Source organism: Galleria mellonella, unplaced genomic scaffold (assembly GCF_026898425.1).
Source record: "Galleria mellonella isolate WM207_F2 unplaced genomic scaffold, CSIRO_AGI_GalMel_v1 utg65, whole genome shotgun sequence".
NCBI classification, from domain to species: Eukaryota; Metazoa; Arthropoda; class Insecta; order Lepidoptera; family Pyralidae; genus Galleria; species Galleria mellonella.
Window position 1 is genome coordinate 12,351,803 of NW_026442138.1, and position 25,412 is coordinate 12,377,214.

The 25,412-nt window shown below is 33.6% G+C and overlaps 1 protein-coding gene across 1 annotated transcript in view; it reads right to left on the reverse strand.

The window, feature by feature from the left end:
- Positions 1-237: 237 nt before the first annotated feature.
- The window catches only part of LOC113514026 (hemicentin-2), a 449,165-nt gene continuing 423,990 nt past the window's right edge, over positions 238-25,412 (reverse strand). The window contains exons 6-17 of the mRNA XM_052900467.1: positions 24,469-24,672; positions 21,305-21,456; positions 15,046-15,193; positions 13,226-13,356; positions 12,643-12,802; positions 11,636-11,739; positions 10,229-10,418; positions 9,634-9,767; positions 5,772-5,952; positions 5,377-5,624; positions 4,770-4,928; positions 238-3,254 (exon numbers count right to left, since the gene is read on the reverse strand). Of these exons, the coding sequence (XP_052756427.1) occupies positions 3,042-3,254; positions 4,770-4,928; positions 5,377-5,624; positions 5,772-5,952; positions 9,634-9,767; positions 10,229-10,418; positions 11,636-11,739; positions 12,643-12,802; positions 13,226-13,356; positions 15,046-15,193; positions 21,305-21,456; positions 24,469-24,672 (2,024 nt within the window). The 3' untranslated portion in view covers positions 238-3,041. The remainder of the gene's footprint in view (positions 3,255-4,769; positions 4,929-5,376; positions 5,625-5,771; positions 5,953-9,633; positions 9,768-10,228; positions 10,419-11,635; positions 11,740-12,642; positions 12,803-13,225; positions 13,357-15,045; positions 15,194-21,304; positions 21,457-24,468; positions 24,673-25,412) is intronic.

Consider the following 25,412-nt stretch of genomic DNA (forward strand, 5'->3'; position numbering starts at 1 on the left):
TAAGATACTAAGTTTATAAGAGGTTTTATGTATTTTATAAACATTACTGTCATACAATGTATGTTTTTTTTCTGTTAAAACACAATCATAAACTACATAAGTGTAATAAGCAATTTTCATATAAAATAATAATAAAATTAATTCTAATATTTTTCTTTCATTACTGAACACACATATATATATATATATATATATATATTATATATATATATATATATATATATAATATATCTTGTTCAAAGACTATCCACAGTATACCTGAGATGAGAGAGATGAGACAGCTATGCGCAGTGGTTAAAATTCGTATTAAGCCTGTCTTAAATGTTACATTCTTAAATTTCATATTTAAGATTAAGGATTTTCATTTTTCATGTATGATCCCTGATTACTTTAAGACGCCTAAAACATTATCCTATAATCGGAAAAATCTTTTATATTTTCAATTTTTACCAAAATCGGTTTAGAAGTTTAATTTTTAAATCAAATTAATTGGATTCCTTAAACATTGGTTATAAATAAAAATCGGTTTGAAGGGTGGGATATGGCAGTGAATTTACAGAGAATAACACTTGAGTCCTCAGGAATGGTAACACGTGGGAGTTATCATGTGCGTAACAGCATGTATGAAGTACCATGTGTTAAGTCCATGGTACCATGGGAGGTATTATGGCCGAAACAGGATAATCTGTTATGTCCATAGTACTACTCATGTCTATAGGCGACGGTTACCATTTTCCATCAGGTGGGCCGTCAGCTTGTTTGCTATTCTAAGTTGTATATATTTTTTTCACTTTGGTCAGATTTAATATGAATTTCAATCACTGCATGCATAGTTATTTAGCTTAATAGACAGTTATATCATGTGCTTATAGAGTGATATTAATTTTGAGCTACATAATTAATACCCATGAATTCTTTCCCAACATTACGACCTAAGATCTTGCGGTTGAATTCTGCATGTATAAATTTTTTAATTAAATTTGGTTTGGGAAAGTTCCTCCCGTTTGCCCACTGTCAGTTAGCCGTAAACAGATTGTCAGGTATGCCACCTGTTATTTGTGGCCATTTTTTATGTTATCGTATAGAAAAAGGAATAAATTCTCATTTAATGTATGTTCTATTAATAAAGTCTAATTCCATGTAATTACAGCACCATCGTCTAAAACAAAAATTTAGATGCCATTTTTCAATAGACATATGCTATCGTGTATAGAAAAGAATAAATTTCTGTTTAGTGTAAACCAATCTTTTCGCTTGTCAACCTTGGTTGAGGGTAACTGAGAGCAGGTAACTGGATTTTAAATGCATTTTATTATATTTTCGTTCATCTTTCATTAAGTTTCATACAAAAGTTTTATACATACAGAATTCATTATTTTTCATTCATATCAACTTTCATTTAAAAATTTTATACATTCAAAATTTAATGGCGGGATTTTAGACTATTACAAAAAATTGCATAAATGGGCGTCAAAATTACTTAAGTTGCTTATTGCATTTGTTTTTTGACATCATTATAAAAAACTTGTTATATTTATATTAATAAAAAATAATAATAATAACTTGAAAGTACACACAGTGCCAAAATGTAATAAAATAACGGAAACGCGTTTTTCGCTAGTGATTGCAGATAAAAAATAACCGTTTATTCGCATTTGGTTCGCAACGGTTGACTAAAAACCTGTTATTTCTTTTAAATAGCTACCCATCGCTACTTCGTTCGAGTGTACTAACGAATGAAATAAGACCCAGATCTTCAATTATTCGCCATTCTATAAAAATTTTCAAACCTTTTCTTTCATACAAACCTTGTCCTGACAATTACAGATAGCAAAAAAAAATTTTTTTTAAACGCAGCCGTTCTTTAGTGATGCGCTTACATCGACTCAGCGATTGATTTTCATTTATACTTTGACACTGTATTTACATTTTACACATAATTTAATAAATAAATCAACTATATATAATACACTTTTTAATGTAACTGCGATCAATCTGTACGGCTTTACAGTGTCACAACTAATAACGTTAACGTATGACTTTAAGACACGAATAGGATTAATAACTGTATAATACAAAACATATTTACATTGGTAAATTCACGTATTTACAATACTCCTTAATGGACAAAACTATAAAATTACAAATGTCTCAACTCGTATTATGACATATTTAACCGAAAATACGTATCTAATTGTGTAGTTCTCGTTCGTAAAGGTATAAATTTTACCAAGACTTTCAAAATTATAAATTCGGTTTTGTATACAAAAAAGCAATTTTTTTTAAATGAGCATTGTTAATAATTAAAAAATAAATAATGTAGACAAGATGTTGCCAGTGTTTGAAGTTAGACTAAATAGTTAAAATTTTAATTACCTAGAGGAAAAACATCGAAAGCAATTAGACTATCTAGAGAATAACTATTGTTATAAAATGAGACGAGACATTTATAATGCATAATAATATTATAATATATTATCACATTTTCGTGATTATGATAAACTGACTATAAATTCAGTTATTTCAACTATAATACAATATAGGAAACAGTTCTATTGAAATACAAATTTTTGAAATTTCATTTCAACGGACTTTATTCCTTTAACGTAGTTTGCCGTTAAAAATTCTATAACGCGTTATTGTTATTTGAAAACGTTATTAACGCTATTATTTTACACGATTGGTTTTACAAAATTTTTCACAACCATTTATGACAAAAAAAGAGTGTATAATTTTCAATATTGACGATTATTTCGGTTTGTTGGTAGTTCTGTTATAATATCCTTTAATATAAATTGATTCGCAAAACTCTTGACTAGATTAACATAGTATTTACATTTGTAATTTACATATTAGTAGTAACGAATTTAATTAGTTCTATCTAATCCAAATACATCTAATCACCAGTTGGGATCCAGTAATTGATACAAAATCACCTATTGCTCGATAATATTAAACAAACCTCGAGTCTTTTATCGTTGAGCACGCCGGTCACTTGTCACTTGCGTCTATTTACACATGTCCTAGAGTTGAGTCGTCTGTCAGAGCGGGGTGTCGCGTGGCGTAATCCGCGGGGCGGCGGCGGGCGCGGGCGCGGGTAGCGGACGCGGCAGCGTGCGGAGATGCTGTAGTGGTATACCGCACCGCGCTTCCGCCGGCGCCGCGATACTGGAACCGCGCGGTAACGTGCACGAGCCCGCTGCGAAACGTGCAGGCGGTGGAATGCCCGATGTGGGGTTTTGGAATGTGGAGTCCTAATAAAAAAAAATAGGTTGGTATTACATTTTAAATGAAATCTTTTTTCAAAATAAGTTATATTACATACAATATATAGAAAAAAAAAACATTAGAGTTAGTATTAATTGAGATCCTGCCAAGGCTTTTCCTAGAGACAATAGTACCCCATACTATAGTCTCAAAAAAGGGTATTTTAAGGTTTCTTCAAGGGGCAACGTGACATCCCTAGTGTTGCAGGCTTCGATAGGTTATAGCGACTGTTTACCATCAGAAGGGCTGCATGCTTGTTTGTCACCTTTATGAAAAAAGAAACCTATCTGGAATGGATGTCAAAGATGGTTCATATACCGTATACATAGACCAATACTCTAAACACAAACATATATAGAGTACTTAATATTCTGATTCACGCGTGCATAGTTTTGGATTTCAGTAGATTGTGATTGAATGTTAATAAGTCAGTTCTGAATATTTACAAATCGGAAAATATAGATGGGGAAATACATTATAATCACCATAAGAGTCTGGTGGACATATATTTCTCTATATAAAAGGAGGATATTAACCTACTTTTAGTACACTGATAAGTCGTTTCGTTGATTACGTGTGTTAATTTCTTGCAATGCCGTATATGTTATGTTCTCCTAGTACTTACGCTATTGTGACGACAAAAATTAAATACAATTAATTTCCAATAAAAAAATGTCCATGTATTATTGAACGATATTTTAATAGGACATTAATAATGATTTATGTATTTCTAAATACACATTTGTACAATTAAATAGCATTTTTCTGTACATGTCATTAATTTGGTACCGCGCCAGATTCCGGTGCAAGGAAGTCACGCCTCGGTCCAGTATTGGCTATGTTCCAGAGGCTTTGTTTTAACTACTATTACAATTTTAAACATTTTAGTAGCCAACGTGGTTTCTTACTATACAGTGAATACAAGTGTTCACTAGAATTACTGCTCTTTCAAGATAGTTGGTTTTACGTTCTCATTTTCTACTTTATAATCTCGTGAAACAACGTCTTCTACTTGAAACACATTTTCTTTATTGGTTTATTTCTTATTAAAAAGTTTGTCTATTTTGTAAAATGTATGAGTTTACGACTTACACTATCGCCAGATGACGTCGATCTTTGGTCGTCGATCACCAGCAACGGAGCTCCAGTACATCAAAATGCATACTATTTGCTTCTCTCGGTCATTATACGTGATAGATCGGTCATATGTACTCGTTTATACATCGCCATAACGCAGGCGAACGTTCGTGCTTTGTCTCTGTTTACTCATTTGTGTGATGATCTTTCTTCGTCGGAAGATTAGTAACGTCGCATTGTTTTTTTTTTTTTTATATAAGACGCTCGGTCGATCCACATTAGGTATATATTTATGCGACCGAAGATCAGTGACAGCAGATACATTGCAAATGGTACTAGTTTTAATGCCATATTACTAGAAATTGGTGTCCCTAGGTATTTATAGCAAAAGAACAAATTTTCAATATAATCATCTGATAACTTACAGAAGGATCATGCATCGAAGGATGCGACGGTGGCGGTGCAGTCCTTAATGGGCAATATCCGGGAAGACCCCCTCGGACTCCAGCAACACTCCCACGAGGACCTCTACTGCCCAGCGGTGGGGAAATAGTCGAGACCTGCTGTTGGCGGTAATAGTCCAACTAGTGTGAGGAAAATAAAACATTGTTCTATTAATGGATTACATTCTCTAGTAAGAAATAAGAAAAAAAAAAGTCAAACTTATGTCTCTTGTTCTCTCAGTCACTCAGCATATGGTGTGGTAAGTTCGTTGCATAGGTATTCTATAGAAGTCATGTATAACATAACAAAACAATAGCTATAATAAAAAAAAAAACTAAAATGAGATTAGAATAAAAAAAATATTAAATTAGAATACAGAAACAATTACACTTATATTAAAGGAATAACATGCTGATAGTCAAGCAACGAAAAAATGTTCATACTATGATTTTATTTTAATACAATTATCATCATCATCATATCAGCCTTCTATTATCCATTGCTGAACATAGGTCTCCCCTAAAAGACGCAAAATACTTTTATACTAAATAAAATTAAAATAGGAAAATATTGAAATGCAATCCATACCTGCATCTGATCAGTATCAGATGGAATTATGTCAGGATTACGATCATCGCTTTCGCTATCATCTTTTTCTCTTAATTTATCAGGAGAGGCTGGTTGTGAAGATGGTGGAGGAGCCGATCTTGGTTTCCTCTTAGCGCACCGTTGTCTGACTGCTATCATGAAAAGAACCAGCACCACCATAAGGACTCCACCTCCGCCGACAGCAGCAGACATGGCCCCGGACATTTGAAACGCTGTTCTGGGTAAATCTGTATGAAGTAAGAAAACTTTCTGCATTGTTTGAATTTTAAAATTTTAGAAATTAAAAATGTTTCAATCATGGTTCTTAGTTGGAGTGCCAAAGAAAAGTCAACCTTCTATTATCAGCTTTTTAATTGCATATATTGTAACCTTACCTAAACTTTTATCATGAACATGATGTTTCTCCGGTGGTCTCAATGTACTGGCTCTCAAAGGATATGGATCTCCTCTTCCCTTAGCATTATATGCAAGGACAGCGGCTGCATACGTTCGTCCAGGCTGTAAACCCGCTGCCATGAAGCGAGGTACCGCGCTTGAAACGTTGGCAACTATTTCCTAATGAAGTATAAACAAGAATGTTTACTGCATGTTATTTATAGTTGCATGGGGTCAAATTCTTATACCTAAATACTCGTATCGTCGATCATAAATATCTTCAATCGTGAATAACTGATCAGTCATCATTGATACAGGATGAGATAAGAATAGTAATATCTATCTAGTTAAGTCACACAAAACTCTTAATTAGTATTGAATGGTGTATATTAATCAAGTAAAATTTTTAACAAGTCTGAATTTGGATTTAATTCAGGGCTCGAAAAAATTCGTATTTAGATATGAACTTGGTTTCAACTGGATGTTGAAGAATACAGATAAAGATGATACGTACAGGGTGGCCCAAAAGTCCTTAGAAAAGTAAAATTTGAATTAAACGAAAACGGCGCGCGTGAGCGGTGCAGGGGAAGCGGGGGCAGTAACTTCGGTTTCTGGGAATTTAGTCGCGATGGAGCGTTTCACCGGAGCGGACCGTGCGTTTTGTGTACGCGAGTTTTATCAAAACAACAATTCGGCAACCGTTGCGAGGCGTAAATTTCGAGAACACAAAGGTTTACACAACTTTGATGACACCCCAGCTCTCCAAACGATTAAGAATTGGGTTGCTAAGTTCGAGGAGACCGGTTCGACGTTAGATAAACCGCGGTTGGGTCGCCCAAGGACATCACGTACGGAACAAAACATCGACACAGTGGCACAATCTATTCGTGAAAATCCTACACAGTCAACTCGTAAGCGTTCCAGTGCATTAAACGTATCCAGGACATCGTTACAACGGATTTTGAAGAAAGATTTACTTATGCACCCTTAAAAAATTCAGTTGGTACAAGAATTAAAAGAAACTGATGCTATTCAGAGAGTGAATTATGCTAATGAAATGTTTAATCGGTTTACTTCATTCAATAACATAATGTTCTCTGATGAGACACACTTCCATATTAACGGACATGTTAGTAAACAAAATTGCCGCTATTGGAGCCCGATTAATCCAAAACTTAAGCACCAGAAGCCCTTACATAGCCCTAAAGTTACAGTTTGGGCCGCTAAGTCAGCCCATGGCATCATAGGGCCTTACTTTTTTGAGGACGGCAGAGGGCGTGCTGTTACTGTTACTTCGGAGCGATATGTGGCCATGATCGAGGAGTTTTTCACACAAAAATTGCAAAACTTTCCAGGCTTTAATGCCCGAACATGGTTTCAACAGGATGGAGCAACTTCCCACACCTCCAATACTGCTATGCCCGTTATCCGTCCACTTTTTCCAAACAAAGTTATCTCTAAGAGAGGAGACATTTCTTGGCCTCCACGTAGCCCGGATCTGACTCCAATGGATTTTTTTTTGTGGGGCTACCTTAAGGCTAAAGTGTACGACTCTAACCCGCGGTCAATTAATGACCTAAAAGAAAACATCCGCAGAGAAATGGCAAGCATTTCAGCAGTGACGTGCCGCGCAGTCATCGACAATTTCAGAAGGCGTTTGCAAGAGTGCCGTGACTGTAACGGATTACATTTGGACGACGTTATTTACAAAAAATAATTCCCGTTTTTCTAGCTATATTTACAAATAAAAATATTATTCATAGTGTAATTAGTTTTATTTTAATTAATTTTTTTCATTACTAAGGACTTATGTATATGTATTTAAAACAGTGATCTAAATTATGACTGAGAAAAAGCTCATTTAATACACCAAAATAAAAATATTATAAAAAAAATAATTCAATTTGTAAGAAAATTTTTGTTTTAATAACGCGAGTCTTGCTATGATATACATTCCAAACAATTTATACAAAGACTCAAATTTCTAAACGATATAGTCACTGAATAAGTAGATAATCAATAGGTTTTAGACATGGTATCGTGTACGTTAGACGCGATAGATATTTTAATGGTTATGCGCTACTAGCTCATTTCTAGTCTCTCAATTCAACGCCGTTGAAATATTGGAAAACCGATGCAAAAATCTACTTTGGTAAATCCGAATATTTATTTAAATTGTAAATATTTTTCTAAAGTTCCACTCGCTACGAAATTTTTCAATTACTTAATAATAATTGGAGTATGATTCAAATTTTAATAATTCCTCTAAATATTTTCAAAATAGGTAATACATTTGAAAGTATATCAAGATATTTTACTGATGTGGTTCTAATTGTTGTAATAGATGAAGTATCTTGCTTTATAGATAATTATTAGTGTAATTAATTTCCACAAAATGTAATAAACGTGAAGTCACTATTTTAATATACCTAATTTAATTTCCGAACTGATTTAACAAGACGTTCTCCTGTTTGCTAATTGTCAGAATAATTACTAGGTATTATGTTAATTCTTCTTTAATTACATTGTAAGCGTTCTACAAAGGAAATTAAATACATGTAAGGGAATACTCAAATGTTAGAAACATGAAAATGTCTTAATTTGGATAATATCACTTTCATTAAATTAGAGACATTGTGTGTACATGTTTCAAAGTGGTGATTCTTTCAATCAGTGTTTGTTTATATTTTAGAAGGAAATTCCAAACTTTTCTATTATTTTTAATGTCTTTTAATTCATCAATTAGCGTGACATTTCCAATAAACCTATTTAGTAAATTTTGCTTAATATTTCAACTATCTAGTTTTAACAAATTATCTTCTTATTAGATCTACGTTGTTGCTTGGTTTTATGAGTAATGTCGGTAGATTATCTTATTAGTTGCTGTTACTTTTTAAGAAATTTCATAAAAGAAAAAGTTTCTAATTTCTATTATATATTCTCTTGTCTTTCATCAATTTTGTTTTTCTCTTTAAAGTCGATAGGTTTTACTTTCATCAATTGTAAATTGGTAATATCGACAATATCCATTATTAATTAGATTAAATAATATGTTATTTTTAAACATTTACCTATCTAGTTATATTTTCTTATAACGTTTCTTTATATAAGTTCTAATGGAAATTATTTCTTATTTCAGTAGCAAACATGGAATATAAGAATAAGATTTAGTTCTCGGTACTTTTTTAGCAACTTTATTCATAAAATTATACAAGATCGTAGTTATCTTTTTCTAACTTTGTGCTTGACATAGTTATGTCAAGCGCAAAGTCTTCAGTTTCGAGATTACAGGCGAGTAAACTCAACGAGCGTCTAGGGAGTCCCCTTTGGAAGCTATTAATCTCACATCGGGAGCGTTTCCATCACGCCACTCGCGAGATAGCTAAAAGAAAGCTAGCTTATTTAGAACACTGCAAAATGTAATTTATCTTTAGATATATAATATACTTATACAAAAAGTATAAAGAGCTGAATAACCCTTACTAATATTATAAATCTGAATGTAAGGTTGTTTGTTAGCTTTTGGCGGTTCAACTAATCGGAATGAAATTAATATTTACGAACTATATGGGGTGGACAACGATGAAGGTTAATCCCGGTCAATGACCATATCCCGGTAATGTGTAGGAAGTTGCGAATGGGAGCCAGTAGGTAATTATAATATTTTATTTTATAAGTTAATCAAAATTAAAAATTTCGTGAGCATAAGGTAATTTATAAACCTGGTGGAAAATATTTTTTATAATAAGTGTGTTTTAGTTATTCTTCGTATATTATACTATTATAGGCACTTAAGAAGGATATTAAATTATTTAAGAAGAATTATTTAGACAGTATTAATAATATAAGTGATTTACTTACTTGAGAAATTATCTCACGAACTTCCAAAAGGAAAGATTGCGGCATGCCACCGTTGAAGCCCTCTGAACATCGCACGCCGAATGAAGTCATTGATGCATTTACCACAGAGCAATTATGGACTTGATCAGGTCGACCTGTAGATATTAGTTCAATATTATAGAATATGATAGAGAAGTTAAGAGTCTCAGGAACAGGCAAAAGAGGAGTTATAAATATGCAGGAAGCAAGAGATATTATGTAAGAATAGAGACCTATGGCATTCGGTTCTCTGTGTCTTGCCCGCATAAGGATAAATATTATCCTATGATTAATATGTTTAAATAGGGGTTTTTTAAAAGTTTAACGTTTGAGTAATTTAGTTGTATTTATTGCTTTGCTAAAAAGCAACTGTATTCTCATGGTTGTGTTTCGATTTAAAGGGATAAGACAAGGAATTTACAGCATAAGAAGTTATACCATCTGTGTTATAAGATATAAAATGGACATCAAAGTGTATTTTGTAACATCTATTATACTGGTTACTGCTATAAATTATGATTTTTTCCATTATCTTGTTTAGCATTACAGGTTGCATAAAAGAAAAATAAATTCTTACCAGCTGCAATAATATGATAGACACAAGGTACGCGTTGCTTTCCTATTCTATTATGAGCCCAGCACAATAATGTTCCGTAGTCCATCTCAGTGTGAGGGGTATAGGTTACAGTAGAACTGGTACCAGCCCTGGACACGTATGTATCGCTAACTTCGTTACTATTCGCCGTGTTGTTGAAGGTCCAACGAAACTGTTGGAAGAATAAGATCATTATAATCTGAATTTATTCTAATATCATCATCTCATGATAATGATGATATTAGATAAAGTTTAAAAGAAGTGACAGAAGATAAAAGAGATTAATCTTACAAGCTTTAAGAAAATGTTATGATAACCTTCAAGAAAAAACATATTCCTTTCGAGCCATGTCTCTGGTATTGCAGGTGATCATGGACGGCGGTACTCACTTACCATCAGGTGAGTCGCATGTTTGTTTGCCCCTGTGTTGTAAAAAAAAATTCTAAAAGAGACCAATGCGCCAAGCACTGATGATTTCTTCTATATATATTTCCAAGAAGAAAAATTATAACACCTACAAAATGACTAAATGTATCTAAATTGTAAGAGAGAACACATAATATTACGTATTACATCGACACTTCATTAGAAAACTTTTGAAACCTCGTATCTACACCCATTAATTCCTTTATAAACTAGTACTTTACTACTACTGTTAGAATAGAAAGCAAGTATATTAGCTTATTAAAGTCCTGATCCTCATTCAGCGTTCATATTAAGTATTTGGTCGGTACAGATCATTAAGTAAATCCAGATTTATAAAATATATTTTACTAAGTCCGCAACATTCATTCTTTTGAAAAGGACTCGTATACCTGAAGGGTATACCGGAGAGCTTTTGCAAATGAATTTAAAATAACAAAGACCCAGGTGTTGTACTGGGTAGTAGCGAAAAACATGAAGTTTTTATGAATATTATGTTATGTATATTACTTAAGAAATGGCATAATGTTAAAATGTTGCTTTAATTAATACATTTTTGTGTATGGAATTTAATTTTATTTAGATCTGTTTTTGTATTTAAATATTAAGGTTACTTCAGTACTTCCAGTTACTTCCAGTAACCTATCTATGTAAGGATAAGTTAGAGAAAGGCTTAATATAATAATATAATTGAACAGGGTAAATAAACAAAATTGCAAGCAATTAATAAACATAATGAATTTATTTTTTAAATATTTAATGAAAGAAGAGACGAAGATAAATTACTGGATAATAGCTACGAGATTATGGAACTTGAATTCATTAAAAAAATTCGTCTTGATAAAAAATCCCAGTACGTATTGATTAACTGTCCAAATAAATTATTTTAATTTTTCTTATTTCTCTTAATCTATTTTTCTTCCTTCATTCTTTCTCAATGAACGTGGAATCTATTAAATTACTTACAGTAACTTCAGGTGGATTGGCATCGACTTGACACATTATATGTGCTCGTTCCTGTTTCGCCACCCCGTGGACTCTTTGCTGGGAACTTCTGCAGGTTGGCGCATCTGTTTAATACGATAATTGTTAACAATAATTTTCTCGTGTAAATATCCGATTTGAGTATTAATATTATTAGAGGTTTGTAATAATCATATGTTTATTTTATTGATATCTTTTAATCCTTCTCAATCCCATATAATACGTGTATACTGCATTTCATGACAATTGCTTAAAGCGTTAAGACAGTAAGAAGTGTTAAGAGATAATAAACAAACAAACAAACCTATTTTACATTCGAAAGATTAGTAAGGATTATAATATTAGTTTGTTTCGGTTTCACACAAAAATTTCTGCATCAAATTGGATGCAGCTTTCCAAGTTGTATTCCTAAAGCTCTAATTTAAAATCTTGTATAAGTTTTATAATTAAAACACAATCTAGAAGTGATGTATTTTATGGTTTTTCCTATTTATGGTAATCACGCGCCCAAATTAGGGGACAAAAGGATAGTATTTAATAAGTATATAATAATAATATATAATAAGGCTTAGTGAAACAATATGAAACAGAGAAGTAACAAATACAAAAACATAAATTACAATGGAGCCTATAATTTTAGAAAAACAATAATTTATGGGTTCAGTGAAATTGTGATAAAAATGTGTGTGCGCGTGCGCGTGCGCGTGCGCGTGTATGTGTATGTGTGGGTGCGGGTGTGAGTGTGTACCGTTGTATGTATGATATATGAATAGGAAATGTATAAATGTATGTATATGTGAGAAAAGATAGATGAGTAGGAGTGTATGTATGTAAATTTAAGAATAAGTAGCATTACGCCTATGGTGTTGTATTATAAGCACAAAAGCAAATCTTCCTAATAAGTTCCTATGTTCACCGTTAATGGCTGATATGATGATGATGATGATGATGATGATGATGATTATGATGATAAATATAATTGTACTTACACAGAACATCTAAAGAGAATGGTTTGCTTTCACCATCCCCTTCTGCGTTGAAGCCAACGCACGTGTAGTTGCCGGCTGTTCTTCTACCAACACCTTGAAGCACCAGAGACTGATTGCTGATGATGACGCCTTGGCCCACGTTGTGAAGGAGAGTCTTGCCCTACGTTATATTATAGGTGATTAATATATCTTAATACAGACTACCTATTATGTAATATTATAACATATATTAATATTTAATTTATCTATTTATTTGTAACGCACATATTATTTACCTACATACATTACATTATACCTACGTTAGTCTTATAATCCTGTATTTCAGCTGTTCGCTAACAACATGCTTTCTCATTGTATTAGGTTGGCTGGAAGAGATCTCTTTCAGAGATTAGTACACCCTTGCTCATAAAATTTATAATTGTCCTATCTATATAATTTACAAGTGCTATCATCGTCTTCCTACCCTTATCCCAATTATTATTTGGGGTCGACGTAATATACTTTTATCCATATTACAAAAAGATTTGGCTTTTAATTTACAAATGCTATAAATAATATTATTAAAATTACAATTGAATCTTACATTATGTCTCCATTCGACTTTGTATACGTAGGGATGTGCATTGATGATGCAGTCGAAGTAAACATCAGTGCCTTCTCTGATATTTTTCGGATCTAAATTCGTTCCTAATCTCACAACAGTCTCTGGAACATCTGTAACAAAATATTTTTGTGAATGTATGCGTAAGTTTATAATTATGAACACACCACATACAGGGTGAAAACGAAGTTATTGATGTTACTCGTATTATAGTCTTCAAGATACAGGTCTAGCCTAGTTTGGGGACTTTTTTTTATACAACTTAGAATGGCAAACAAGCTGACGGCCCACCTGATAGAAAGTGGTACCCGTCGCCTATAGACATGAGCAGTAGCATGGACATAACAGAGTATACTGTTTCGCCCATGATACCCCCCATGCGTTGCCATTCCAGAGCGCTCAGGTGTTATTTCTCTGTACCCAGTAAATTCACGCCATATCCCGCCTTTCAAACCGAAACACAGCCATGCAAACACAACTGCTTCACGGTTGAAACACGAATGGGACAGAGGTACCCAAGCAATCGACTTTTGTACAAAGTCTCCCTCTGGTAATTGTGATGGTAACTAGTAGACTGATGATAATGTAGATATTTTTCTCGTTCAATATAAATTGTAAAAATTGTAAATTGTACTTTATGTAGCTGTATCTCATTTAAATAAAATTATTATTATTATTATTCCTTTTGATGCAAAATTTTTTTAGAATAAATATTTAAAAAAAAAATTATATTCCATAGCAAGTTAAGCTAGCAGAGCACGTCCAGCTCTTAAGTTGATTGTAAAAGGTTGGTTGGTTGGTTCGACGTTAAAAAACTTTTGTTTCTCAAAGAAAAATGTACAAAATCACTAGTAGAATACTTTTCAAGAGAATGCTTACTATTTAGAACTATAGATACGAACTATAGTCGACTACTAATACTATAGAAATAATCGTATTAATACGCAGTACGATAGACTTATATAACTATGAAGATTACAGGAATTGTTAAACTTGCCTACTTCTATACCTATTATATTAATTGCTTGACAATTAAAAGCTTATGGCTAGAATAAACTCGACCAACAGGTCAGACATGCACGTTGTGGTCTCCGCAACCTTTTTCAACTCTTTGTAATACGTAATAAGAACTATTTCTCCATAGCAAATTTCATTGATTTTAATAAATAATTTTCAATCCTTTTATGAACCTATGTTAGCCGTATTTGTCATAAATTTAATGAAGTGTAATAACCTTCCTTCCTATGTATTTCTACTATTATTTCTATGTATTCTATAATAATAGGGTCTTCAAAAGATGTATTTAAATATCATTAGGTCGATATAGCAGTTGTTGAGATATAAGGTTCGTCTAATTCATGAGTTGGGGGAGACAATGGATTGTTAAAAATGGGGATTAGTACCCCCATTGTTAGAAATATACCCTATCAGGCTGACCTCCATGCGGTTCCCCCTGGACAGTATCGTGTTCTATTTAGAGTGAATCCATTACGATAGGCTAACTGACCTGCCTTTTCATTGTCACCTATCTCTCACTGGTGCCCCACCAGTATATACCGATAGTGTAGGCGAGGTTAGCATTCCGTTTCACCCATCAAAAAAGATTCATGGGTTGATCCTATGCATATATTGTATGCCAATATTTGCTAGCATTTAGTACCCCGCAATAGAATCATAAAAGTTAACGAATTCATTGAACTTGTAAACAAGTCTTTTTGAATAAAGATTATTCGAATTTGATGCAACATCAGAAATTTGAGAATTTTTTATAAAATTAAATCTAGTATTTTCTAATATCTTACATTGCACATCCAATGTCCAGTCATCCTCCAATGGTGCAACTGACGGCATCTGAGGGTTTGAGGCTCTACACGCAAGTTTTGCTCCAGTGTCGGCTTTAGTAAGCTGCAGTGACACTGTTGAAGTAGTCGTGTTCCCATCTGTTGATAGCTGTTAAAAGAGAAAAAAAAATATATTAAAAATTTATAAATGTATAGTTATACTGTTTTTAGAAGATTAGCAGAAATGTACATCAAGAATGTTAAAGGAGTGTTTAGTGCGTCCAATTCTTTAATATATGGAGACTATTATATTGAAATGTGATGTTGGAGAAGAATGGAGAAAATTAGCTGGAGAGATCGATTTAGTAATGAGGAAGTCCTGCTTAGGGTTAAGGAAAAGAGACAAATTATAAAAACTATTAAGTACAAAAGGAAAAAAATGTTGGGTCACTTGATACGACACGACGAACTTATGAACATTATAATAGAAGGTAAGATAGAAGGAAGGAGGGAAGAGGGAGACCAAGGCATAGTTACATCAGGCAAATCAAGGAAGGAGTTGGTGTCGTGTCGTATCAAGAGGTGAAGAGACTCGCTGAAAATCATAGTGAGTGGCAAGAGCTCCACCGACAAGAATACAGCTCTTAAATAGGATACATAGATATATTGTTTGTATTCTCTAATAGAATACACAAAAAAAGGAAATATTAACGTGAATTGACACAATGATAAAAATTCACGATTATTTTTTAAATAAAAATTTCAAGATGATTACATAGATACATAGGGTGCAATCGATTAGCATTCTATTAATCATATATATAAGTAGAAATTAAGAAACAAAATAACTGAGCCACCCACAATAACAAGATGCATACAGTTATCAAATATGTATGGGAGACTCTGCATTATTTCCTATTAATAACTCAGATTCTACTCTTTTCACGCAATGTACTTATTTGTAATAAAAAAAAAAGATATAATACATTCATAATACAAACATGATTACCAGTTTGATGAACAAAAACATGATTACAACAAGAAATAAGAAAACAAAACAATGATATCGGATTTCTTCTGAAAACGTTCCGAACGATAATCAAAATACAACAATAATGATTGTTTGAATCAAAACAAATCAGAATTTGTTGACGGTAACTACTTTAGTTTTTCCTTCAAGATAATTTTGACTATTCGTTTCTGTTGTTTCACTTGTCTGAATCGTGTATTTTTCCAATATCTCATTGAATTTGTGATGGATAAATTTATCTTCTCTTCGTATTTAATTTTTTGTAGGTACTAACATAATTCGGTGCTCTTAAATTAGTTTGGCATATTATCAACTTAGTTTAAGACTAGATTAGATTTCTAAGTTTTACCAATTTATCGCACTTTTGTAGAAATTGTATGTTAACAAACTATTTACATAAATGTTCTATTTAACTTTTAAATTGAGTTTCTCAATCATGTAATAATGGTTTGTTTTTATTTATGAAATTTTATATATTAAACGAAACCAGTTTCGTATTAAGTTTGTATAAAGTTTTTAGGTTAATTGTATATACTATATACTAATATAAATAGTTAAGAAATTGTAATTATGTTATTAAATAGTTTTTCTTATAGTTTAATTAGATTCACTTATGTAACAACTGGCGCTTTTGGAGACCCGGCTACACATTTAGCAATTGAGAAATATATTTCAGCGAAAGACATTTGGAGTTCATGAACTTTTAAGAGAGGAGTGATGAGCGATTATAGAGGTATTTTTTATTAGAGATACCTCTTTCAATGTAAGCAGGCGGTTACTTAAACGCAAGTAGTAAATATGTTGATGAAGATAATTGCATATTTAGTTATTTGGATATACAGAAGTGCATAACCGTTATTATTTTGTATATCAACAATAAATGTTTACGAAAATGCTAATTTATTTATTTATCACATTACAAAAAAAAATGTCTGGTACAAAAAGCGGATCTTATCCTATTACATCTGACTTATCCTAGATGATAACTTTTTAAGTTCGTAATTTTAGGTTAATCCAAAAATGATGAAAAATATTTTTTTTAGATTTATATCAAATGTATAAATGGAAATGGTGATACCTCAGTCGAATAATACATTACAGGATTCCAAATAACAAGTGCAAAATTCATAATTTTTGAAGTTCATACATGTATAGATAATTTTAAATATTTAGTTGCAGTTGTATCGCCAAGTCACTAGGAGACCATATATATTTTTATTAATTGTGAAATATGTGTCTGCTTGTTCAGGATCAAAAATCTGAATTAGAATATTTAAGTTTTCAATGTTCAAAACTTTTTACAAATTTTACCATCCCTTTTGAAACATTATTGTGAACGATTTAAAGTACTGTCTCATTTCTCATATCTATTATATATATATATATATATAAACTTTTGGACTTATTAATTGACTACAACTATTATTTGTACATTTAGCTCAATAATAAGTCAGGGGCTTATTGATGAGGACTTACCTATTTGTAATAAATTTTACCAGAGGGAGACTTTGTACAAAAGTCGATTGCTTGGGTACCTCTGTCCCATTCGTGTTTCAACCGTGAAGCAGTTGTGTTTGCATAGCCGTGTTTCGGCTTGAAGGGTGGGATATGGCGTGAATTTACTGGGTACAAAGAAATAACACCTGAGTCCTCAGGAATGGCAACGCATGGGGGGTATCATGGGCGAAAAAGTATACTCTGTTATGTCCATGGTACTGCTTATGTCTATAGGCGACGGTTACCACTTTCCATCAGGTGGGCTGTCAGCTTGTTTACCATTCTAAGTTGTATAAAAAAAAATTAATACCTATACAAACTATTACAGTCTGTTATTACTAAATGAATTTACTTCACCTGAATCAGGATGCAAAGTATCTATTCGGTTCTTGTTAACAAATCTGTGATGAAATATCGCAGTTTCACTACAGACACTGCAATCTTGTTCAAATTGATTTTAATCAAGTCTCGTTAATATTAATTTCTGCGTGGCATGTTAGCGGAACGTTGGCTTTAATTAAATTACATACAACAATCAAACTGACTCGAACGTTTAGCTTATAGTATACCTAACTACCAACGTAGCTTACATATTATATTTTACATTAATGATTGACACGACATATTACGTATTAATCAAATTGAATATTAGATGGTAATAATTTAGCACTCGTAATACACGAATTCCATACATTTCCATTACTCCTTCTTATCCTCAGAATGTCATAAAAGCGACAAGGGGAGAAAAAAATACTATTGCGGAAAAGGAGGAAAACTCGGAATAAAATACTACTCCTATAACAAGAAGCCGGGTCAACGTGGTAATAGTGGACTAATCCTCCTTTTATGGGGCGGGTCCCATGCCCAGCGATGAACCGAGGGACGTTAATTGGTTATTATTCGGATGATGAATACGAGTGTACGTGAAGAATACGTACGTATATGAGATGGTTCGTATCACGGCACAGCTTATATCGAGAGAGTAAATTTTTGGTAAGGTAAATCCACAACATAAATAGTTGTTTATTAAAAGTCATTTACGGATACAACATGGCGGGATCAGAAGGTATTCGGGATTGAAATGGAATGATAGAGCAATTTCATGTCACAAAAAGTATAATTGTATGACTTGAAAAATTGATGGATACTATAGTAATATTTAATCAAAATTCCCAATTCAAATCAATTCCCGTGTGGTCCCGGCATAGAATAGGCCACCCCTTTCATTCCCGTGAGTATTGTAAGAGGCGACTAAGGGATCTAAATGATCGAGGGATGGGCAACAGCGTCTCTCTTAAAACATCTTCAAACTCTAACTGCAGTTGCCAATCCGCCTGCCAAACGTGACAACTACTGGTAAAACCCCTTTAAGGGGAGGCTTGTGTTCAGCAGTGGACAGTTAAAAGCTGAAATAATGATGATTATGATTCAATCGAAAATGAATGTAACTATGGACTACGATGAAAAGGGGGGGAGAAGGGATTGTTAGTAATTGGGATTAGTAGCCCCATTGCTAGCAATATACCCTGTCAGGTCGAGCTCCTGGTGGTTCCCCCTGGAATCTATCGTGATTAATTTATTGTTAGTCTCGTCACGGTGGGCTAACTGACCTACTTCATTCTTACTTATCATCCCACACTGGAGCCCCGCCAGTGTATATCGATGGCACAGGCGGGGTTACCATCCCATTATTATCCATTAAAAAAAAAACTACGATGAAAAGTTTTATATCATCCAGGTATGATAAATGAAACGACAAAGACCTATATGGTTGACAAAGAGATACGGTGCTGACCGCACATAATTTTTATTTATTTAATTTCAATAGGCACACATTACAAAGAATTAATAATTGTACATGAATTTATATGGTATAATAGTGTATTATTCGAGTTAACTCTCCAAAAATATGCGTACACAGCATGATCGAATCATAAATACACAGTTGAATAAATATGTAGGTAAGCATAATATAATTTATGTAGCAAAAATAATTTTACTTGCTTATACCTTTACAACAAAAAACATATATATACATACATATATATACATAAATAAAACCTAAATAATAAAAAATAATACAAAAATAAACTAAGTATTCTGTTATAGCAGTTCTCTATGTTATGGGAAACAAAATAATGGACGTAATAGATTACAATCCGAGCATCTAGACCAGTGTTTCCCAACCTTTTTCGTGCTATGCCTCACTTGAAGATTTCTAAAATGTTTGTGCCCCCATACATAATTTTTTCCGACAAAGTTTACTCGACGACTCTAATCGCCCAGTTGATATTTTGGTAACGTCAAACGAAATTATACCTAATAAATATTAACAACATTTTTTTGTTAAATTTGGCACCGATATCTACATATTGCATTTAAATGGCCTGGTGCAAGAGGGTTAAAATCGCTTCGAATCTATTTCTTAATTGCCCCCCCCCCCCCCTTAACTATCAAATTGCCCTCCTGTGAGGTGTGGGCTCCACGTTGGGAAACACCGATCTAGACCTTCAATTTAAAAAGATTGTTTCCTAAATTGTCATAACTAAGAATTTGGGTCTTCATTTATGTGAAGTAACCTGTCTATCGTTACACGACACAAATCACCTGTAACGAACCTCGTTCATCAACCCAAGATTGGAACCAAATCATGAGTTGACGGACTCTTGTCACTTACGTCAAACATTTACAGCTAAAACTTAGGCAGAGAGTCCCTTACGAGCGATTCGAGTAGGCCCCAAGCACTCGCTGTCCCATTCAATCTACATTTATTACTTTTACGTGCCCTTATTTTAAGTTGACTCCGGGATGTTGTTCTTATAGTAATAAAGATTACGGCGCTCCTATAAATTTAGTTGATGTTAAATTAGCTGGTAATTTCGGAAATTCAGAATCGATGAGGCATAACAATAGCACCATCCATCTGCCTTTTTAAAACGGAGTTTCCAAAGTCGTTTGGACGATTGCGCCCATAAATCTGGATGGCAATTTTGAAAAGATATTAAAGGCAGCTTCAAAATGACCAAGTAAAATGTGTTTATTCAAAAGTCATTTCCAAACGACCTTTTTTAAAATGTTGTTATGTCTTTTGTTTTTAGCCAGATGTTTGCTATTTCAATATTTACCTTTTTATTATTTGATTTTTATTAGTTTTATTTGAGGTTCCGGCATAGAATAGGCCACCCCATCCTTTGCTGTAGGTGTCAAAAGAGTCGTCTACATTACTTATTCGATATCTGTAGTCGACGGCATTTTGCGTAATTTTAAATTGCTTGTAAACATGACTGGAATTGAAGTCCTATTTGTACTAAACTAACTTTTACACGCGACTTTGTTCGGAATTGGGTTATGTTCCCTCACTGGGATAAAAAGTTTATGTGGTCCCGGCATAGAATAGGCCATTCCCGTAGGTGTCAAAAGAGGCGACTAAGGAAGAGCGAGGGATGAGCAGCGGCGTTCCTCTTAAAACATCTCTAAAGCCTAACTGCGATTGCCAATCCGCCTGCCAGGCGTGGCAATTACTGGCAAAACCCCTGAAGGTAGGTTTATGTTCAGGAGTGGACAGTTAAAGGCTGATATGATGACGATGATTATTTGATTGGATTGAATACAACAACCGAATTACTAATAACACGATTACTATTGCTGGTTCCATACATTTTTGGTACTTTGTGGAATTCGAACATATTGTTATAGTACTCATTGCACTTTTTATATTTATAAAGACAATTATTTTATTAAATTCGAACTCACCGTTTCCTTAGCATTATTTATCCTATGACCGTTCTTCCACCACGTGATGGAAGCTGGGGGTCTGGACCCTGAACTCTGGCATAGAAGGTCATATCTTCTGCTCGCTGATATAGGCTGGTCTGAACCCACCATGTGTACAGTTAATGGCGGAACTGGAACAAAGAGAAATATGTTAGTTTTTAAATAGTGAATGTTTATAAATTAAATAGTTTATAACGTTTCAAAAACTATGTATATTAATATCTTTTAGGTAAAAGGAAGTGGTTCTCAAAGTTTGTATTATTGTGAATATAAATACAGTATAATGTTCAGAGATGGGCAGCTGCGATTCTCTTTAAACATCACCAAAGCTTAAATTCGGTTACTAATCCGTTTGCCAAGCGTGGCAACTACTGGAAAAGCCTCTTTTATGGAAGAGGCCTATGTTCAACAGCGGACAGTTACTAGCTGATATGATGATGATGATGTAACTCAGCATTATGCAAAAACTTCGCCAATTCTGAACCGATTTTGATAATTCTTTTTATAACTGTCACTGGAGTGATTTTTTATTTTATCTATTACAAACAAATCTTTCCTCTTTATAGTCTCTAAATATATTACCTATTCCCAATCTGTATATACTTGAAGCCCATATTTGTTAAATTAAATAATCACATGTTTGACAAAAGAGCAAATACAAAGCAGCGCAAGATACCCTAAAAAACTAGTTAGTATAATTAAATATTAAATTCCTATATGATGCGTTTAAAAATCTTTAATAATATTCCTATGGACATAAAGGAATTTCCATTAAATAAATTTATAATTGTATTACGTAAATGGTTACTTAGCAAAAGCTTTTACTCTGTAGACAAATTTAAAAAAAAAAGAATAGATAAATATCTAATATAGTTGTCGATGCATAAATTAATCAGTTCCTATCGAAATGGGACAGTTGCATGCTATACTGTAACGGCGAAATAGGCATGAAGCTTTATGTAACATAAGACCACTGATACCTACCCTATTTTAAGTAAATAAATTTATTATTATTATATCTGCTTGGCTAAAATTGCATTTAGTATGGGCAGTAATAAAAAAATAAGAAAAAATAAGTATTAAAAAATGCTTAAATCTAATTTTACTTGAAAAAGAATCTAATTTTTCTCATGTCTATAAACGGCTACCACTTTCCATCAGGCGGGCCGTCAGCTTGTTTGACATTCTAAGTTGCATAAAAAAAATATTTCTTTCCTTTTTCTTCTTTTTAGGTATATTATATTAGTAAAGATAGATAGATAGATACTCTTTATTGTTTCCTCCAAAAGATTACAATAGTAAACTTATTATAAATATGAACAATTACAAGAAATAATCACAATGAGAAAACAATGGGCGACCTTATCGCTAAAAGCGATCTCTTCCAGGCAACCTTTGGATGGAGAGAAGTAATTATAAACAGGTAGGTAGTGTTTTATTATTCTTAGTTTCAAGTAAAGCGAAGACGAGCATAAGCACGTTCTAAGTCAGACATCAAAGTGACCACAGCACATGTAGTATGAAGTTTAATGGTTCACAAATTTCAAGTTCTGCCTGCGCCAGCAGGCGGTTACAGTTGACGAGCTCTAACCGGCATCCGAAGTCGTCAAAGACCTGTAGTTACTACATACCACTTAGTATCTTGTTTGATAAGAGCTTTGCAAGCAAATTTTGGTAATAATGTAGCGGTACTGAAGATTCAAATTCGATTGTCAGTAGAGTTACACAATCAGTTTAAATTAGTTTTTTATTGGTTAAAATTATTTTGTCTTATTCCGCTACTGTTTATGTTCTATCAGCCTTTAACTGTCCACCGCTGAACATAAGCCTCCTCTTTTAGGGTTTGCCAGACGTGGTCACGCTTGACAGGCGGATTGGCAACCGCAGTTAGTCTTTGGAAATGTTTTAAGAAGAACGCTGCTGCCCATCCCTCGCCCTCCCTTAGTCGCCTCTTAACTCCCACAGGAAAGAAAGGGGTGGCCTATTCTATGCCGGGATCACATGATATATTTATGTACTAGTATGTATTATTCGTGTAAATAATTTAATTAATATGTATTATTAGCCGTGTAGTCCCAGAATATAATAGACTATCCCTACCTTTCCCGTGGGTGTCGTAAGAGGCAAATAAGGGAGCTCATAAGCTCCCTTATTTGTCTCTTACGACACCCATGACCATAGTCGAGGGATGGGCAACAGCGTCCTTCTTAAAGCATCAACAAAACACAAACTGCTGTTGCCAACCTATAAAGGTTGACATAAGTCAAGCATAGCAACTACTAGCAAAACTGACTGACTGCTGAACATAGCCTCCCCCACAAGGATATGGGGGAGGCTATGTTCAGCAGCGGACAGATAATTTATTTATTTATTTATAGCAAGGCAACAGATTACAAATTAATACATTTATAAAATAAATATTACATAAAACGGCATTAAATTTGCACTCCAATAACTGCTCTGCATAACATTCGATATTATATACATTAAAAGAATGACGGCTATAAATTTAAAGTAACAAATTGGCAGCCTTAATGTAACATTGCAAGGATTGTTGGAAGATATCAAGGTCCTTGCATACATTGTTATATTTTCTGCACATGCGGATAATTGGATTGTGATACGATACATTATTATTACAAATCGGTATATAAAATAATTGTTGTATTCTTTTATTACCTGTACGAAATGAAACAAGGCTCAACAATGTGCTACTGTCCCATTTATAGTTTATTATTTTATAAAGAGTAATGAAATCAGACATAGATCTTCTATTTATAAGAGAATTAATGTTAAAGTGATTAAGTCTTAATTCATACGAATGAAGTTTCCTTATAAGGAAATTCCTATATAATGGCTGACATGATGATGATAATATGGTTTAATTGCTTTGATTAGGTTTTATTATCATCTTTCTACCCTTATCCCAATTATTATTCGGGGTTGGCGTAATATGTTTTTATCTATATTACAAAAATATTTGGATTTTATTTTTACGACCGGCAGCCTGTCTGACGTTAACTCTCCATAGGTATCTTTGGCTAGGTTATATTCTAACTTAATATATAGAAGGCTTTATGTACTTATATATTCACACGAGCAAAGCCACGGAAAACAGCTAGTTTTAAATAACGCGTACTTACAATTCATATCCAAGGTGAGCGTGGTTTCAATAGGATGAGCCCGTGGGTGGTTGGACGCTCTGCAAGTGAGGGCTGCTCGGACGTCGGCCCTCGTCAGCGGACCCACCCTGATGACGCCCCGGACGCCGTTCCCGGACAACGGCGTCGACGGAGTGTCCGTTTCTACTTCATCTCTGAACCACTTCACCCATGGCCTGGGACGACCTGTATTTAAATTAGGTATGGATTTATCTAACTGCATTAATATATGGAAGTAATCTATGGTATACTGATGTAAAAGGATTGTTAATAATAGAGTCTAACAGCATCATAACTAGCAATATATTTTATCAGGTCGACCTCCACAAGGTTCCCAATGGAAACCATCCTGATTAATTCTTATTAAATTCGTTATGATAGGGAAACTGTCTTCACATGTATGCTCACCTTTCACTGGTGCCCCGCTAGGGTATTCCGATAGTATAGATGGGGTTACCATTTTACAGATATTTTCTCCTATTAAAAAAATATATAACAAAATAGGAGAGTTTGTTTTATATGTTCATTTATATGCGGTAGCCACTGGAATTACCAGAGGGAGACTTTGTACAAAAGTCAATTGCTTGGGTACCTCTGTCCCATTCGTGTTCTACCGTAAAGTAGTTCTGTTTGCATGGCTGTGTTTCGGCTTGAAGAGTGGGATATGGCGTGAATTTACAGGGTACAGAGGAATAACACCTGAGTCCTCAGGAATGGCAACGCATGGGGAGTATCATGGGCGAAACAGTATACTCTGTTATGTCCATGGTACTGCTCATGTCTATAGGCGACGATTACCACTTTCCATCAGGTGGGCCGTCAGCTTGTTTGCCATTCTAAGTTGTATAAAAAAAAATTAACAGTTGAATTTGAAACATTCTTCATGCTATTGACAGTTTATATTTTGAGGAAGGTTATAGAGCATC